Raw genomic sequence first — 18888 nt, forward strand, 5'->3', positions numbered from 1 at the left:
ATATCGCTTGAGTAGTGTGGTGAGGACCATATTGCCAAAAGTGGGTGAGCCCAAAATAAAGTTGATGATTGTATAAATAAAAATTAAATGCATATGAAATTAAAATTAATTACTGTAAATGCTGTGAACATTTATTTTAGTTTCTTTTAAGCCCACCTATTTTATATTTATAAATAACTGAAGACAGCAATTATGTAGCTAAACACTTATGTATCAATGACTTTAAAAATACAGTTCCATAGAAATTTTGGGGATAGTTTAAAAACCACATTCAATGCTTTTATGAGAGAGCTGCAGTCAGTGTATCTTTTTCATAAGCTGTGAGACTTCAATTTGTCTTATAACAATATAGGAATAGATGGTGCATCTATTTTGGTGTTGTCAGCCTCCCAAAGTTGATTTTAAGGTACTATTGAATATACTAATTTTATAAGGAACAAAAAATTAGTTCCAATATAGACTTATAAGTATGTTACTGTGTCTCCTCTGATGAATCTAACTGCGTAAATCATAAACAAGCTATGTAGGAGCACGTGCAGTTAACTATATAGACAATGTAAAGTTTATTATTTTCTACTGAGATAATATATTTCTGAAGAACGCACACACAAATTATCCTCATACATTTCAAAATTCAGAAGGCAAAAATTCATGCTGATCTGAACAAATCTTTTAGAACAGAAGGATGCTTTGTACTGGTATAAAGTATATATTTAAAGGTTAAACTATTTCTAATTAGGGAGAAGAACAACATTTGAGGCAGTGACTTTACTAATAAATATGGGATACTTTAAATAAAGCTACTCTTCACCATACCACATTACGTCAAATAAAATTTATCCTCTCTGATTATTGTTGAACTTTTCAGCAATCTTCTGCAGTTCCAAATCCATAGCAGCCAGGTTTTCCAGTTCTTTCTCCTGTGATAATGGGAAAAAAATCCATGTAGTTTATGACCTTAAAGGCATAGATCACTTTTTATTCTGAGAATTTGACTGTTAGAAATTCATGCAATTGTACTGCTTAGTGATCTTATTTGATGTAGATTTAATTAGATTTGATCATGGCTCATATGCAAATATTATGTTTAGATTTTTAACTCTAATGTAGCCCTGGTTACTTTTCCTGGTTCTTCCAATAGCCTTTCCTATTAAGGCTGTATAAAGTGAGCAACATGGCTATGTACGCACACATGTGTGGGGACATCCGGGAGCTCCTTTCACAACAGTCAAGAAATTGATCTGGAAAAAGGTACTCAAGATCCTATAAAATTAAACATTCTATCTTACTAGATTTTAATTATCTATGTAGCATTTGCAAAATACTTTAAAATGTGATTTTATTGCAATAAAATTAAATTTTGTAAATGCATAATCTCATAGATTATTATTTTTTTACTTTAAACCAGATTATCTCCATTATGCAAGTAGTATATACTCAGGGTCCACTTTCTGCATGAAAATCTTCGTTTCTCAGAAACCACGTCCCAAACTTTATTCAGGAAAACTGAGAAAGGAAAATTAGGGGAGAGCTTCTAAATACTCATGTGTTCTATTTTTGTGATTCATGTGATCCGTTTCCGTAAGGAGAGCACGATGAAATTAATCTTACTTTCCATCAAAGCATAGTGATGATTCCTAGACATGGAGATCAACCATGTGATGTTAACCTGTGTCATGCTTGTGTTCTGTAGTAACTCATTTTTTTTTTTAATTTGGCTTAGTATTTATAGGGACCTGCAGTTTCTCTAGGAATCAGTTTGTAAGTGTCAAATGTTTATGTTTTGCAAAAAGGATCAAAAGTCATCTTCATGCTTTTCTTCAGATTTTTAATTCTTCTCTGCATCCACATAGTGTTAAGAATATTTGGCACTGATCATTTGTCAAGTTATGTGGTGGGATAGTTTTTCCAGAACATGAGCTTATAGTATGGCAGTTATGTCACTCCATGCACACTTGCTTCTTCAGTTATTTCAGTGAGACATGATATACCACGTTGTGTAATATTGAAAGTGAGGATGTGTCATTCCTGAAGACATAGAAATCTGACTATTTCTAGGAAGTATGGTAGGAAATGAGGCCTGCAGCCCAGAATTAAAATGAACACATTAATAGAACAGAACAACAGATTTAAAATGAAAATTTGATTACTAAATTTTAAACAGGTTGCTATTATGATGATGTAGTGTTGGGTGTCATGTAGCTAAGCCTGTATGTATGTGTGTACGCAGATGTATCTTGCTGAGTAAAACCTTAGTTGACTGGCCTGGGTCAAAGTACTGTATTCCCTATTCTGCATTTTGGTTAGTCCTCGTCCATATTACAGTAAAAGTTTGGTGAATGCCTTAAAAGCAGTGCTTGAAGACTGGGGAACATAAAACACTTGCCTGACTTAGCAGTAGATAGTCCAGAAATGCAGCTATTTTAACAAGATCAATTTAAAGCAAGAAGAATGAGCCTAGTTGTTTATAATCTGAAAGACTTTGATTTTTTTTTTTTTAAAAAAAAAAAACTTCCTGGAGCTTAATCACATTTTGTTCAGGTATTTTGTAAGAAATGAAACCAGAATTAAGGTTTTACTCTAGCTTGGTCTATAACTAAAAAGATTGTTACAGATTATCCCCAGAAGAAAGTTCTTTGCAGAAAAATGGTCACCTGTTCTTGCCTTAACTATCTGGCCTGTGCTTTGCCATGCCATGACAAAAGAAGTTGATTTAAACAGGGATTAAGTAGATTGTACAATCCTGGATATATTCATTTCAAATAAGTTAAATGGAGTCTAACACGGTCTACACTAAATAAATCAGAACATTTAGTCCTTGATTGACAGCTTTTGAGATATTTTTAACACTCAAGGATTTTTCTTCCCTCCTCTTAAGATCCAGTTTAGCTGACAATTTCAATGGGGTAATTATAAAACAACTTCAGGTTACATCATTCCAGTGAAGTACAAATGTAAATGATATCTAGAGACAGAGAAAGCTAAGTGAAAGCCAGACTATTAACTGGGACACATTGAGGGTCCTGTAGATGATTTGAATACTATATGAAGCCTGAATCAACAGGACTTCATACTTTTTGATCACATATAAAGTTATCAGCAAGATACTGAGAATATAACCCTAATGTATTATCATGTTTCACCTAGTCGGATACCGTATTATTTTGCTGAAATAAAAGACTTTTTTAGGAAAGAATTGTTCTAGCTTTCTTAGAAATCATAAAATAAATACCTCTTCTGGTGTCAGAGGCCTCTGGTGAAATTTGTCCTTGCCACTTCTTATTACGTGTCCCCTTTCAATGTCTTCTTTTGAGTTGTACAGTTCTGGAAATTCTGCCGATTTCTTCCGGTAGCTCAGAAGATGGGCCAACTCATCCATTCTATCATACTGCCTTTTTATCTCAGGTTTGTATAGCCTTTCAGGATTGTTACTGTTGTCCTGTTTGGGGTTTAAGCTATCCAGGACCTGCTTCTTCTCCCACAAATCATAATCATTATATTCAGGAAAGAATTCCCTCTTATTCAAGTGGGACTTGCGTTCTTCTTCACTCTCCAACAGTGGGTTGATGATGTCAGCGTTCTTGTCCACAGATCTGCTTTTCCACCTGGGCTGTTGGTAATAATATGGATTTAAAGCTCTTTTTACATTTTCTACAAGATAGTGGCTTCTTGGGTAGCCCTCCTCTAGCAGAAGAGTTCTTTTATTATCAAAGTGTTTTCCTCTCTCACTGTAGTGTGGAGTTTCTAGCTCTCCATCATTATTAGGATAGTGCTTTTCTTCTCTGGCTTCTTGGCTGTTGAGTCGTTGCTCTCCATCTTCTCTCTCCTTGTTTTGTGGTTTTGCCATCTCTAGCTGTACATTTGGTTGGTCATGGTGCCGCTTCTCATCTAAGCTATCATGGCTTTGTTTCGTACCTCCATTTTCCTGCCTTGCTTTGCTGTAAGGGACTCTTACTTCGTGGTGATGTCTGATCTCCCTTGATGGTCCATCAAAAAGTCTTTTCCTCATATACTGATACTGTTTCCTTTCATTTTCTTCACTGTGATGCTTCATGTCTTCATCACTGTCCTCTTGGCTGGGATCCCAATATCCTTTGTTTCTGCTCTCTCTCTCCATTGCCTCGGACCTATGCATTTCAACAGCATTTCTTGGTTCCACAAAGTAATGTTCTCTCTCATAATGGTTGGGGTGATGACTCCTTTTAGCCCAAAATTCACTTTCTTCCTCACTAGGCTCTTCAGATGAGCCCCTTTTTTCACCAATATGATGGCTGTTGTATTCAGAGGACTTACCCAATCTTGGTTTTCTTCGGTAATGTCCTGATTTGTGGCCTTGCTTCTTTGTTTCACCACCATCCTTCTCTGAAGAATCTTCAAATTCTTCATGAAAACTATGATGATACTTTTCATTACTCTCCTCTTCCTCTTCTTCCTCTTCCTCCTCCTCCTCATTGTCTTCATTTTCCCTTTCTTGACTCTGAATTATTTCTTCCACATACTTTTGGCCATGGGAATGCTTGTAATCATCCTCATCCATTTTTCCAGATGTAAGAACTGACTTTTTCTCTAGAGGCTCAGATTCTACTTCTTTACTGACTTTCTTTTCTTTGCCTCCATCGCCATTGTGATGATTTCTTTTATAACTATCTTCCTCAGCTTCTTTTTCATTCTCATTCTTTTCTTCTTCTTTAGGGCTTCCCCCATATTTCTTCGTTTCCTGATGCCACTTAGCATCTCCTCCTGCCTGTCTCTTAAACTCTTCTTCACTCACATCTTGTTGTTCCTTCACAGTCCCTTCTGACTGCTTTCTTAATTCTTCTGATTCAGATAAAGTTCTTGCGCCAAGTTCCATGCCTTGCTGTATATTTTTCTCTTTTTGTTGTTGTTCACCTGCAACAAAACAAAATATGCTGTGGATTCCTTATTATAATACCATTGTATTTTCATTTTCATTATGGACTACCTGGTCTTACCCTAGTAAGACCACACCTGGAATACTGCAGCCAATTTTGGTCGCCATATCACAAAAAAGATGTTGAGAGTCTGGAAAAAAAAATCAGAGAAAAGCAACTAAGATGATCAAAGGCCTGGAGACTAAAACATACGAAGAACAGCTACAGGACTTGGGTCTGGCTAGCCTAAAGAAAAGAAGAAATAGGGGAGACATGATAGCAGTGTTCCAGTATTTGAAGGACTGCCACAAAGAAGATGGGATCACATTATTCACCAAAGCACCAGAGGGCTGGACAAGAAACAATGGTTGGAAAGTGATCAAAGAGAGAAGCAACCTGGAATTAAGGAGAAACTTCTTGACAGTGAGGACAATTAACCAGTGGAACAGCTTGCCTCCAGAAATCGTGTGTGCTCCATCACTGGAAATTTTTAAGAAGAGACTAGACATTATATATAAAAAACAGAAAGAGAAAAAGAAGAAAAGAAAGAAAATAAGAAAAATAATAAAAACAAAACAAAACTATTCTACACTTCTAAATAATAAAGTACTTAACAATTCGTTTATTGAATGTAATCATATTTGTTTGAGATTTATTTGAGTTTAAAAGTTTTTTCTTTTAAGTTCTAGTTAACCCTGTATTAAGCTCTGGGAAGAATGAGGGAGGGTTTTGGGGTGGGTTGGGAGGGATTGGGAAAGGGGTCTTTATTGTAAAATTGTAAAAATTTATAATAATAATAAAAAAAGAAGAAGAGACTAGACAGTCACTTGTCTGAGATGGTATAGGTTCTCCTGCTTGAACAGGAGGCTGGACTAGAAGACCTCCAAGGTCCCTTCCAGCTGTTCTGTTCTATTCTATTCTTCTGTCCCTGATTTTCTTCCACTTTCACTTTCTCTTCAGGACCTCCCAAAGAGAATCAACAACCATGGAATATTTTCTTTGTACCATTATTACCTTGTGCATACCTCACAATGGTCAGTGATGACTTCATCACTTGCTCACTATTCCTCCAACATTCCCTCAACTCTCACCTGGTAACAGCCATTCCATCATGCTGCAGCAAAGAAGCAAAAGGGGCTCTTCTATGGACAGTATGGTTAGAAACCAGCATTTTTTTTGAATCTGTGTTTACAGTCTGAATGGATACGAATATTTAACCTGACTAGAAAAAAAATCTCAGAAAATGCACATGGAGGACTATTTATTCTTTTAAGAGCTTGCCCCCATTACAAGGGTTCTTGCCTATAAATGTTTATCTGTCAAGAAGAAGCCTAGGTAAATTTGCCACTTTAGCTTGCCCTTGACCGTAGGACATGGGAGTCCATATTTTTGATGAATAAGGTTATTATTATGATTGTATGTGTGTTTGCCTATTCATTTCCCCTTTTAAAACTAAGTCATTTAAAATGTTTCCAAGCCTGGGATGTTGAATGTATCAAGGGCCCCATTTCCTGGCTATATTTCTAACTGGCTAAGTATCTCGGCTGCTGTGTATATTTCTTTTGGATGCTTTTATAGTTTTTTTATTGCTTTAAAAACATTTTAGTGCCTTAATTGTAATATATTTTTGAGTTGTAAGTCATCCAGAGTCATTGAGTGAGATGGCTGGATATAGAAATTGAATGAATGAATGATACTGTTTTATGTACTCCATGTCATAATATGTTAATATAATAATATTAATATATTATAAAAATAATATAAACACTTCTTAGCCCACGCTTCCTGAGCAAGCATTAAGAGGTTGAGGCAAGTGGATCTCCAGCCCAAAGAAATCCCAATTTTAGATATTCTTTTCTATTCAGATATGTGTCTCTTGTGTGGTATATTCCATTTACCAGAGTGCATGTGGACTCACAATCAGTAACTGTACTTGGAACCAATTAACTGTTGTCAGCTTTCTAAATATTAGTACTAACATTGCTATTTGCATTAACACTTGTACTCTTCAATGAGCCAGTTTTCAATTATTGGTCTTGTCCTACCAGATTTCACAGAATTGATATGTTACAGTTTCCATCATCTAGAGGCCTATATTTGGGGTGTCAAACTACCGGCCTACAGATGCGTCATGGCGAAACCGTGCCCACCCCATTGCCGGCAATGGAAAAAAAGTAACGATATGTCGCGACACGTCACGTGACGTTGTGAGTTTGACAGCCCTGCTCTATACGTAGTGCCATATCTATTAGAGTCCACTTCAGGCAGTCAGATAAATTTAATAAATACATAAATACAAAAGACAGTGGATTTGTAAGTCACTGTCGATTCCATCTCTGCTGGGAACTTGGAATATAGTTCTTCAGATATTGCTGAACTACAGTTCTCAGCAATCTCTAGTAGTAATGGTATATATATATTCAACTAGCGTAAAATCTGGTCGTGGAAAGTATGTTACTTTTAAGATATGCACTTACCTTTTTTCAGAAGCTCCTTGCACTGTGGATTAATAAGCGGAGAATTGTCTTTTGATAAACTGTTCAAAAGGACTTCTATAATACATCGGGTTATCTGGATCAAAAGCAACAAAGGAAGATGATTCATTTAAAATTGAAATATTCTATTTCAACCAAATATTCAAGCTGAATAAAATCATAAACATGGAAAACAAATTTATGATTGGAAGATTCCAAGTGAGTAAGTAATTCTGAAGCAAAGGAAACTAAATTTCTAAGTTATTTAATAGTTGCTCAAAAAATAAAAAAAAATATCCATCTAAATAATAGCATCTTTATTTTTACCATCATGATATAAGCTGGAGGAGGAAATCCAAAAATTTAGGCCACTAGATTTCCAAAGCATGTGACATCAAAGAAAATGAGTTTTTTCTTCATATGCTTTACTTATTTCAAAGGCCCTCCAGCCCCACATGGAAACTTCAGCCCTATTTTTGTGGTTTCCAATGCCCATAGAATCATGCTGTTGAATTTTGGGTCAAAGTACAGGAGCTGTGCAGCCAGCTGACCATCAACATTTTCTGCACTCCTCATTACCCCATCTTCTTCCTGCACTGATCTCCTCCACATCTACTAAGAAAGATGTGGTAGTCCTGCTTTTTTGAGAAGACAAAAAATTATATAAACACCAGTTGGATATCCTGCATTGTACTATGAAGTACTGCACAAATCCAGTTGTTTTTATATCATAAGATATGGCTGTTAATTCCGGGCCACTTATGGAAGGCTTCTATGATAAGATACCATGATTTGCACTCGCTATGAAATACTATGTAATGAGACATGGTAAGCTGGAATTCCCATGACTTCAGTTAGATTTAAGGAGCCTCAATGTAAACATTTTGTGTTCCTGTTTTTAATATTTTAAAAATCTCTTGACTCCTAGAAGATAACAGAAATATGGGAAGAGGCTGAAAATTTCCCTGGTTTGAACATCCTTGTGGAATTGTTGAATTGGGCACAAACCAGGAAAAAAAATGCATGGATTTATCCAAAACAATCATGAGAGAAGAGGAGGCCACTAGGTTCATTAAATTATCTTGCTCACAAGAGACTCCTGACCCTGTCCCTTGCTAAACTGTCCTGAAAGGTCCTTCCTCCAAATAAAGGAGTTGTCATCCATTAAAACATGGTCGTGCCTACGTGTAAGGCACTTTGTATGTCTCTAGAGCAGTAGTTCTCAACCTTTTTAATGCCGCGACCCCCAACCGGTCGTAAGTCAAGAACTACCCAACCGGTCGTAAGTCGAGGACTACTCAACTGGTGCAACACTGTTTGCAGAATGGGACTTTTGGTGGGCTCAGCAGGGCAGAGACAGCTTGGACAATTCTTATTGGCTTTTGAAAGCCAATAGAATTAGACTCTATTCAAGAGAGTCTATTCTATTGGCTTTCAAAAGCCAATAGAATAAAAGGGAGTAGCACAACTAAGGAAAAGGGAAAAAATGGCGGATTGAGTTGTTTGGCGACCCACGTGAAATGGTCGTTCGACCCAAATGGGGTCCCAACCCACAGGTTGAAAACCACTGCTCTAGAGCATGCAAGAATTTCTGATCATCTGTGAAAGTGTCAGATGCAAATATCAGGACCACATGTTAAGTTCCAGTTAAGGTAATTTATTGCTCATGCCTATTCACAAGAATCTGGTCAACTGTAATTCAAGAGGGGTTGAATTTAGACTGCTTGTGGGAATGCAACAATTCTAGGCTGATCCCTTTCTTAACTCTTCCCCCAGGCCCTGCCACTCCGCCTCCTACAAAAGTGACCTAATAAATCTCACTTTTTAAACAAATGAGAATTTTTCTACTCACCATTTCTCCAGTATGATCATCATTTTCCACTGGAGCTGAATGAATGCCTTTAAAGCAAAAAAAAATAAAAATAAAAATTAGAGGAAGAGTTTGAAATCACAGCTTTGGAAAAGACAACTAAACTCGCTATGGAACGTCCTTTGGTTACACCGAATATTTGCTGTATTTGAAAGCATTTTTTTTCAATCAGAGAATAATTTTCATGCCCTAGATTTAGGATTCCCATATCACTATTTGCACAAATGCACTTGGCTCATTCTGATTTAATACAGTTCTCTTTATTTAAAAAGATACTGGTGGGAGGTTAGACAAATGCTAGCAAGCAGCATCCTCTTTATTTCCAATAGTGCAGAAACTGCATCTAATATATCTGGGAGCGTGTCAGCCAAATGTGACCGAGAACAGCCTGATGAGTTTATATGGGTTGCCTATATGTCTACACAATGATGCATATGTGTACAGTGAAAATACAATCATGCAGCAACATTGCAGTTTATTGTGATTATTACTTGCGGAGCGAAAGCAACAACTTGTTCTGAGTTTTTGAAGAGGCTCCCTTCCCCCCCTTTGCATATCCACATGTGAGCAATGCACACACGTGCGTGCGTGTGCGCGCGCACACACACACAAACTTTGATTTATTTTGTTTGGTTCCAGTGAGTGGGTATTATTTTGTTTTATAACTGTATCTTTATTTAGATCAGACATGTCAAACACAAGGCCTGGGGGCCGGATGCAGCCTGCGAAGTGGTTTCATGTGGCCCGTGAAGCCATCCTGGAAACTGTGAGGGAACGGCCCCCACTGCCTTGGCCCTGGCCCAGGCCTACCGGGAGCCAATGTACAATTTTGTGGTGGCCATCTATGCTGAAACACATTCAGTCTTAGCTCCACAAGGCCGTCTAGAAACAGCGAGGAACCAGTCCCTGCCGTGTCGGCCCCGCCCCCTGGGTACATGCTGGGGAGGTGTCACCCTTTGTGAGGAATGAAGAAATGGACCATGCATTGGCACTTGCCCCGGTCCCACCCCCTTCTGCCAGAGACCCTCAGATCTGTCCCACTCCTGCCCAGGCCCCCACAGGCACCCTTGATGCGAACAATGTAGAGCTGGCCATACCCAGTGGGCCACATCCACTCCATCCACGCCCACCCAGTAGGCTGCACCCACCCTGGCCACACCCACCCGGCCCCCCAAAGCCAACCGCAATGCTGATGCAGCCCTCAATGAAATTGAGTTTGACACCCCTGATTTAGATGCTTCCCCTTCCCAATATTAAAATATATATATTAGTTTCCCCCTCTGATTTGCCCTTCTTACTTAAGCTGATTTATATAACATTGTGATTTTCCATTATTAATAAAGAACATTATTTTGTATTATTCTATGAGGACGGTTGTATGAAAACTTTTTTAAAAAAGTTCCTTGGGTTCAAATAATAACAACCAATGGACCAAGAAAGAAGAACAGGAAAGTAAGTATGATCAACTAAATATATCAATATAATCTTTTAACTTTCACATTTTTTGTAAATTATGAGAGTAGCAATGCAAAAGTCCCTGGCAAGTTGCCAGATGGCATTAGGAGTGTCTCTTTCCCCACCTTAGTGTGTCAAGAGAGCGCTGGTTCATGTTGCCTGCCTCTGTGTTTGAAATCACCCCACCCTCTGCCTTCCCCCCCTTCCCCCCCACGCGTGAGAGCTTGCCTCCATCTGCAATGCAGGCAGTAAAAAGCAGACACGGACAGAAGCACCAATACAAGCAAATTGGTTTGCTCACACAGTTTAATCGTGAATGAACATCCAATATGCAGCCATCCATCAGGCAGGACACTAATTGGTAGTGCAAACCCCATGGGGTGCAACCCAAGCTGTGTTCAAATTAGTAGGTGCCATCATTTCTTACCTTCGTTTCAAAATCAGTTTGTAGCTTTGATGCTACAGAGGGCTGAGATATACTTTTGGAGAAAAAAAAAATGAAAACAGCATTGACAGCCCTGTTGGATCATTCCAGGCTCTTTCAAACATCCATGTCTAATTATACAGTGTGTAGTGATAGAACATGATATTTGATATTTCATGAAAGAGGGAACAATACGGTGTGAGAGCAAATTACAACAGGCTTTGAATAAAACATTGGAGAAACCCTTTGGGCACTTGGCATGTATTCCATTTTTCCTAGCAGGTATCCTCTGGTAAACTGCTTTTATTTCGAGATATTTGTCATCTGTCACCAGAGCAGCCAATGGTATATGAGATAGCTGCAACCTCAGCTTAAAGGGTCTTGTTCATCTTCAGTCATTTATATGGAGAAGCTGGTTTGGTCCTGAGAGTTAAAGAACTCATGATCTAGAGTAAAAGATGCCCACATACAGTCACCTACCTCCCATAATTATAAAGAAACCCCATCATTTGTCCCTTTCCTCGTCAAGTGGCTAAACAACCTGCATGAATCCCCTCAGTTTTATTTTGAGATAGCTCTCTTCCCAATCTTCCTATAGCATTGAAATTTTGCAGTTGCTTAAATAAATGTTAATACTTATTAAAATCACCACAAGCATTAAAGGCATGCATGGTATTATTTTCCCCCGTTGTTATTATGGTCATCATCATTATCTAGCATCTGATGTGATTCTCCTTTTTTTTTTTTTTGTTGACATGATTCCTTCTTGCTAAAGGGGACTTCTGGTCCTTATATTCTGGGTCAAAATACTATTACAGAATTTCCTTAGTGTAATTATCTAGAAGAAAATTCAGCGGTTAGTATTGGTTATTAGAAGGGTATATAACATAACACATCAATATTCTACTTAATACCATCAAAGATGGCAAAGACTTTTTTTCTTTGCTTCTCCAAAGGGCATGATTTGACCGAATAGACTTAAAACAGATATTTTAGTTCAGGGATCTTCAAACTTGGCCCTTTTATGACTTGTGAACTAACTCCCAGAATTCCTCAGCCAGACATGGAGTTGAAGTCCACAAGTCATAAAAGGGCCAAGTTTGAAGACCCTTGTTTTAGTTCAACCTTACAAGAAATGTCTTTGTGGTGAGAACATGAAGTTTGAGAAGTTAGAAGGGCAGTAGAGTTTCTCTTGTTGAAGGCCTTCAATCAGAGGCCGACAACCCCCTCTGTGGGACTGAATTATTTCATGAGTGGGAACTCTTTTATTATTTTTTCAGGAGACCAGAGCAACAAGAAATTGAGCCATAAGATTATTTGTCACTGAGAGGAATAAGAAAGGGATTTCTAACATTATTGACACTGTTCCCCCCCCCCATTTTTAATATTTTTTAATGAACATAACAGTAAGCTTATTGAGGTATTTTCCAGCTGAATGCACAAAAAAGCACTGTCATTATTTGGCCATCTGTGGATGAATTTTGGCATTGCAGTCCAGAGAAAAGATTATTCTTAACTAGATTTCATGTTTGCCCCCATGCATAAAGGAGCTGTCATGCAAGATAATGGAAAGCTAAGTGCTGGGCCAGATCTGAAACTGAAGCCAGAACTCAGCCATATGTTTCAGAATTCCAACCCTCATCATATATGAGGACTGACCACGATGCTGAGGCTGTTGGAAAGGCCTGAGATTCATCACCTCCTAAACCAGTGATGGCGAACCTTTTAGAGACCGAGTGCCCAAACTGTAACCCAAAACCCACTTATGCATCATCGGGTGCCAGGTGGGTGTGGCCCATTGGCTGGGTGTGGCCCATTGGCTGGGTGTGGCCCATTGGCTGGGGGTTCAATCAGTCAATTCCAACTTTGCAAGATCTTTTTTTTTCTCACAAGAAGCTGAAATTGACTGATTGATTGAACTTTTTTTTTTTCGCTTTAGGTGGAGGCCTAAAGCGAAAAGGTTTTATAAAACCCAGCTGAAGGCCTAGGACTAGGGCGATGGCGCGTGTGCCCACAGAGAGGGCTCTGAGTGCCGCCTCTGGCACCCGTGCCATAGGTTCACCACCACTGTCATAAACTAACTGCCATTCAAAAGGCTTACAAAGGAGAAGCACAGTAGGAAGCAAGTGAAATTGCTGTCCGGTTTGTTTAATTCCCTGGCAGCAATTTAAGCACTGAACAAAACATGCCACCATCTGTCAGCTGGCAAAAGAACAGAGAGGACCAGGGCTTTTTTTTCTCAGAATGGAGTTCCGGCACCTTTTTTGGGATGGAACCTTGTAGGCTAGGCAAGGCGGGTTATATGATGTGTGTCAGTTCCGGCACCTTTTTTTTTTTTTTTTTTTAGAAAAAAAGCACTGGAGAGGACTATCTATTTGGACCATATCCCTGGAGCACCGCACATTGGGGACCTTCTCCCCCTCTCTCTCCTTATATATACACTGCATTAAAACTACAAAGGTAGTTCTGTTCACCCATGGTTATGTTGATGCTTTTCATGGTGGGATGCCTCTAGTACCAAATGGAGGGAGTTCTAGATTCTAGATCAAAATCCTTCTTTTATGGTGCAACTGCAAAGAAGGTTGGATACAGATCTGACATTCTTTTGATCCTGTGTGATAGGATCACACAGAACAACATGTATCTCTACAGCGAACTCCGGTGTCTGCATTGAGTCCAGCTGAGTCTGTTTTTTCATGGAATGGCATCTGTTAAGATTTCCCCTCCCTTCTGCCTCTTTTGTGCCTCACTCACCTGCTCTGTCCAGCAGGAGAATATGTGGACCAGATTTGAAATGGAAGGGATGCAGAAAAAAGGAGGGAAGGGTAATCAATCCCATTTCTAATGCACGAGGGGGAAAAATTCACAAAATTTGGGATACAGTCCTCTCATTTCTTTTAATCGGAGGAAAAACTTGAAGGATTGTATCCTACAATTATTATATGTAGAAAATAACAAACACTGAAGTCCATGTGATGAACAATCACTATCCATTAAGCTGCTCGTTCCTGATAAAAGGCAAAGCAATGTTTCAATAAATTGCTATATTGCAACCTTAAATAACAGTGGGCTGTGTGAAGAGGTCAAATGCTGCTGTCTGAAGTGGTGATGTTGTCTGGGGAAGGAAAATGCATCCCCAGCAGAAGGGTGTCCTTTAAGCCATGGCCATTCCATTTTTGCTAGTTCAAAAATTTCAATAAAACTCAGAACGCATCAAATACATTGGCTGTTCTTTCTTCAGCTGGTATTAAACGTTTAACTAACGCATAAGAGAATCGCTCAGTGTAAAGTTTCATCCTGACATCTTCTACAGCAAATTAAAATACATGAACTATAATGGCCATTGCGTAGCCAGGATCTGTGTGTTTAATACAGACGGAGAAGAGGCTCTCTGACTCAATGGCAGAGTGCACACTTGCTTTCAGAAGGTCCCTTGTTAAATTCACAGCACCTCCAGTTTAAGAAAAGGTCTCGTCTCAAAGTGGTGAGGCTACATGAGCTTTGAAAGGCAATGCATTTGTCTAAGGAGGAAGGATATCGAAGATGCAGGCCATAAACTTTGCCATAAGCCATGCAAGCTGAGGATAAAAGGAGTTGAGATCCAAAACAGACTCCCATTATAGAATAGTGTAGACATTGGATCCAGTGTAAGATAGCTTCCCAAATTTGCTGCAAAAATTATATTTTTAATACCAGATGTGCAAAATGGTGTTTTTTTCCCCCTACTGTTTGGATCCTCCAGTCTTTCATCTCGCACCAAAAATAATGAAGATTTCATCTGGAGAATATAATTCTATGAATTAAAATTTTAAAACAATTGCAAGCAACTTTGTATTTCTAAGTCCTGTCGGGGATTAAGGCAATGTTAAGAAAGTATAATTATTGTGGTTGATATGATTGTAATGTATAGTAAGCAACACACGTAACTTACTTGTTTCTTTTGTCTACGTTGTTGTCTGTTGAAAAGCTATCCTATTATACATAAATGTTGATGTCCTCCTTGGCATAAAGTGAGTGAAGTTTTAACATATGACGACTGTACATGTATAATACATAAAGATAGCATGTTCCCATTACAATGCAGTTGTTCAGGATGAGAGAAAATGGGCCATGTTGAACAAAAATAACCCTCAATGATGGTGATAAATTACTATTACTGCTGGTAGGAACAATATAGCCTCAGATTACAAAAGATACATCTCCCGGCAAAGAGTTGTATTAGTTTATTTCCTAAACCTATAAAGATATATACATGTTGTTCCTTTCTCTACCAAATATGCTATACTTGCTTATTTTTCATTAGATGAAACATCAAATTTTTGTTTCGTTATAGAACAGTGAGTTCAGGTGGATCAGCCACCATATTGTTCTTTAACTTTCTGGAAGTCGATGTATCACATTGTTAATTAAGGTTAATTGCAGCTAGCAGAAAACAGCACAAAATAAACAGTCCTAATTTGCTAATGCAGAGCCAGCCCTCTTGTAGTAGGGGGCATTCAAGAACATGCTTATATATACCAACTTCTACTCGTGCAAAAAAACTCACCATATGTTTCTGGGTAAGTCATTATTTCTAAACCTAATCTAATTCATTGGGTTATATCTCACCATGATCAAAGCTGCAAAATAGATCACCTGGGGACAAATGTTATAGCAAAACAGATTAATAAATAATCAGGCTGCCTGCTAGTTATCTGTTCTTGCTTCTGTTATATTTAACCTACAGCAGAGAATCATTGATACACTATAGCACAGACAATCCAGGTTGGATGACTCCCTAGAGTCAATACATCTTCCAGAACCCTCTCCCAAGGTATATGAATGAAACTACTTCATTAGCCCTCAACAGTGGGCATGCCAATCACTGAGCCTATGAAAGCAACTAATGCGGGTCTTCCAATTGGTACAAAAGCCATTGACCAGTATAGGTACTGTTAAAGCCTGTAAGATTTGCTTTCTGATGAAATGCTTTAAGTTAATGAAGTCAAATGAATTTTAACCAGTATGTGAGGGTTGTAGTGGTGCTACAGAACTTGAAATATTGTGACTGAATAATATACAAATCTGATAAGCAAATAAGCAAGGTTAAACTTCCTTGCCTTTGCTCCCACATTGCCAGCAATAGAGCTATGCTTTGGAGTATCTAAAAAATGGAAGAGGGCAATGAATGGGCCATCGGATGGAAGCTTTGGAATTGAAGGGACCTTCTCTCCATTCTGCTTTTCAACCCAACTTGTCAACAGCAACATGATACTAATGGCATCAGTGACAATGCCTTGCTCTGCTGACATTATCAAACATCAGAAACAATGATAATATATGATATTTCTCCACATTTCTCTCTTAAACTGGATTTAATATGAGAATAATATGTGTGCCTTAAGGATCAATGAGAAAACTTTCAACATTCTCAGATATTGTATGTTACACATATACATACTGATTTTTTTTTACTTATATACATGTAGCTAATGCTTCCTCTTCATTCCAGGAAAGTAAAAGAAGTTTTGTAAGAGTTATTGAATATAGAATATTATATTGGCTGATAAATGTTCGTGAGAAAATTTAATGAGAATTAAATCTTTTGGGGAACTCTTATGAGTAAGACAGTTTTTGGTATCTCACAAGATAATGGATTATAGAATTAGCAATTCAAATTGTCCTGCTTGGTCATGCCTTAACTTAAACATACAGTCATAATATCATTTTTACATGCAGTTCTAAAACATCCTTGAAAACTACACTAGTGAAATTCTTACATTTTTACACTGTTACATCATTTGATTTCAAACTACTCTACAATATATGTGCCAAGATATTCTGGAACAACTGACTGTTCTCTTATACAAAAATGCTAACCTGTAAGCCTTATTAAATGTAGTGGTGCTGATTCCCTGCTAAGTACATAGAGGACTGCAGCCTATAGGGGAATGGAGATTTGCATTTCATTATAGGAACAAGTAGTTCATTCAAGATTCAATCATAATAGAGTAGACTGAATAAAATGGAAGGGACTTAAGTTGCCCATTCCTAATCTGATTCTAATTCATATTATGGACTTAGTTTTACTAGATCCAGGATAAATTTCTCATATGTAGGCATGAGATTTCACCCAGTACACACAATTTGGTCAACATCTGCATAGCATTTCAGATATACACAGATGTGAAGTTCAAGAATCATATTGTCCCTTTCTTGCTAGCGCTTTAAAACCTGAAAAATAAAATCTACACACTTGTAAGGGGAAGGGAGAAGATTTTTTTTTAAAAAAAGAGGTCTAAATGCTACAGGTTTTAAAGGAAGCAGCAACAACACTTCAGTGGTGACAATTACCCTCAAGAGTACTTTTGTTAAAAATAGTTGCTTTTATTTGAAGACTAAGCAGCATTTTCTTAATCATCTGCTTGTTCAAGCTGATGGAGAAAAGTCAAACGTTATTTAAATGGTCCCTTTTTATATGCTTTTGTCAATGGATAAAACACAGAGCCACTAGTAAACATTCTTGTCAACATATTCAATATTACTTTTCTTAAGTGATTTTAGCCTTTAGATTTAAAAAAAAATTATCTCAAATTGCAAAAAGCATAATCTGAACATTTGCACAATATATTTAATCACTGAAGAATTAAACCATATATTTGTATGTTTGTTTTTCTACCAGAGAATATGTACCTGCATCCAGTAACTACACAAGAGTTTCCTTCTTGCTTCTTTTCTCATATACATGTTAAGAGACAAATATAGATACAAATATGTGTATACACATGCACACTGTATTAATTTTTCCCCGCCTTATTTTCTTTTCCTCTGCCCCAAAAAATTTAGGGCAGTTAATGTATGGATGGTTCTGACTGGGAAACCTAGTGCACTTCTGAAAGGCAGAAGCTGTCCAATTGACGGGCTGATTTCCAACATACTTCTGAGATTTTGGCTCTGCTATTTGCACAGCAATGAATCTTGCTGGGTCTTCCTCCAGCAAAGAAGAGAACATACGCTAGCTATTATTAATCATTAAGTTGACCATGTATACATCCACATTCTTGTTTCTGTATGTATATGATAAAGAGTATGCATTGGCGGTAATTAATACATTGCTAGCACAAACATTTTATATGAGATGAGAGCCACATGCAGACTGAAATATCAGCTGTTAATTGTCAGAAGACTACTCCCTTCTCCTGTGCCAATTCTCAACCGGTACAGAAGCTCGGTTGGTGAGGGCTGTGGAATTCCCACCGTGCCTTTTCCGGACGCGGCAATCCCCTACACTCCTCAATCCCATGGTCGCTGTCCAGGGTGCTGATCCTGCTTCGCTGGTCTGACTTACCTGCCAGAACTGCGAATCCGAGAAGGCTGAGCAGCGCCACGCAAGGCACCATGGCCGGCGGAGCAAGCAGTTGGCACGCAAAGGCTGAAGCTTCTTCGTATCAGTTCTCTTCTACCAGCAGGTCCAGGCTATTTAAGGGAGGGGGGGGGATACGCGCCAGAGTCAAGCGGAGGAAGGAGGGAAGAGTTTTGCGTCAGAGGTGGACCCCAAAGGAACGGGGCGGAGAATTCCTGAGATGGTCTCAAAGACCCTCCCTTAGAATCCGCTAGGAAAGGACTCCCACCTCATCTCCATCTTTCCCTTTGCCGCACAAAGCCTCCCACAAATTCCCACCCGGTAGGATGGTTCTTATTATTTCCCAGCGAAGGTAAAGCCCCCTCCCATTCTTTGGAATTAACAAACGCTGTTACCAGGAAGGCCACCTGCACCCCCCCCCCCACATGGAA

General features: G+C 38.4%; 1 protein-coding gene across 3 annotated transcripts; it reads right to left on the reverse strand.

The window, feature by feature from the left end:
- Positions 1 to 119: 119 nt before the first annotated feature.
- Positions 120 to 18587, reverse strand: CHGB (chromogranin B). 3 transcript variants are annotated; one of them, XM_039359396.1, is made up of 7 exons: positions 18443 to 18561; positions 15662 to 15750; positions 11119 to 11170; positions 9219 to 9265; positions 7370 to 7463; positions 3233 to 4890; positions 120 to 920 (listed from the first exon to the last, which is right to left on the reverse strand). In XM_039359396.1, the coding sequence occupies exons 4-7, from the start codon at positions 9219 to 9221 to the stop codon at positions 837 to 839; spliced, it is 1839 nt and encodes a 612-aa protein (XP_039215330.1). In that variant the 5' UTR covers positions 9222 to 9265; positions 11119 to 11170; positions 15662 to 15750; positions 18443 to 18561; the 3' UTR covers positions 120 to 836. The 3 variants fall into 3 exon arrangements, with proteins under 3 accessions (XP_039215330.1, XP_039215328.1, XP_039215327.1); XM_039359394.1 differs by lacking the exon at positions 15662 to 15750 and having other exon boundaries at positions 18443 to 18552; XM_039359393.1 differs by lacking the exons at positions 11119 to 11170; positions 15662 to 15750 and having other exon boundaries at positions 18443 to 18587.
- Positions 18588 to 18888: the final 301 nt, after the last annotated feature.

This window comes from Crotalus tigris, unplaced genomic scaffold (assembly GCF_016545835.1).
Source record: "Crotalus tigris isolate CLP2741 ecotype Arizona unplaced genomic scaffold, ASM1654583v1 scf7180000019070.2622420, whole genome shotgun sequence".
In the NCBI taxonomy this organism is placed as follows: Eukaryota; Metazoa; Chordata; class Lepidosauria; order Squamata; family Viperidae; genus Crotalus; species Crotalus tigris.

Excerpts from the sequence above, each read along its gene's own strand:
- CHGB (XM_039359393.1), bottom strand. The coding sequence starts at position 18,494 with ATGGTGCCTTGCGTGGCGCTGCTCAGCCTTCTCGGATTCGCAGTTCTG. Across the intron at positions 7,464-9,218 it reads ATGATCATACTGGAGAAATG|ATAACCCGATGTATTATAGA; the intron begins GTGAGTAGAAAA and ends CTTTTGATCCAG. Across the intron at positions 4,891-7,369 it reads CAAGGAGCTTCTGAAAAAAG|GTGAACAACAACAAAAAGAG; the intron begins GTAAGTGCATAT and ends GTTTTGTTGCAG.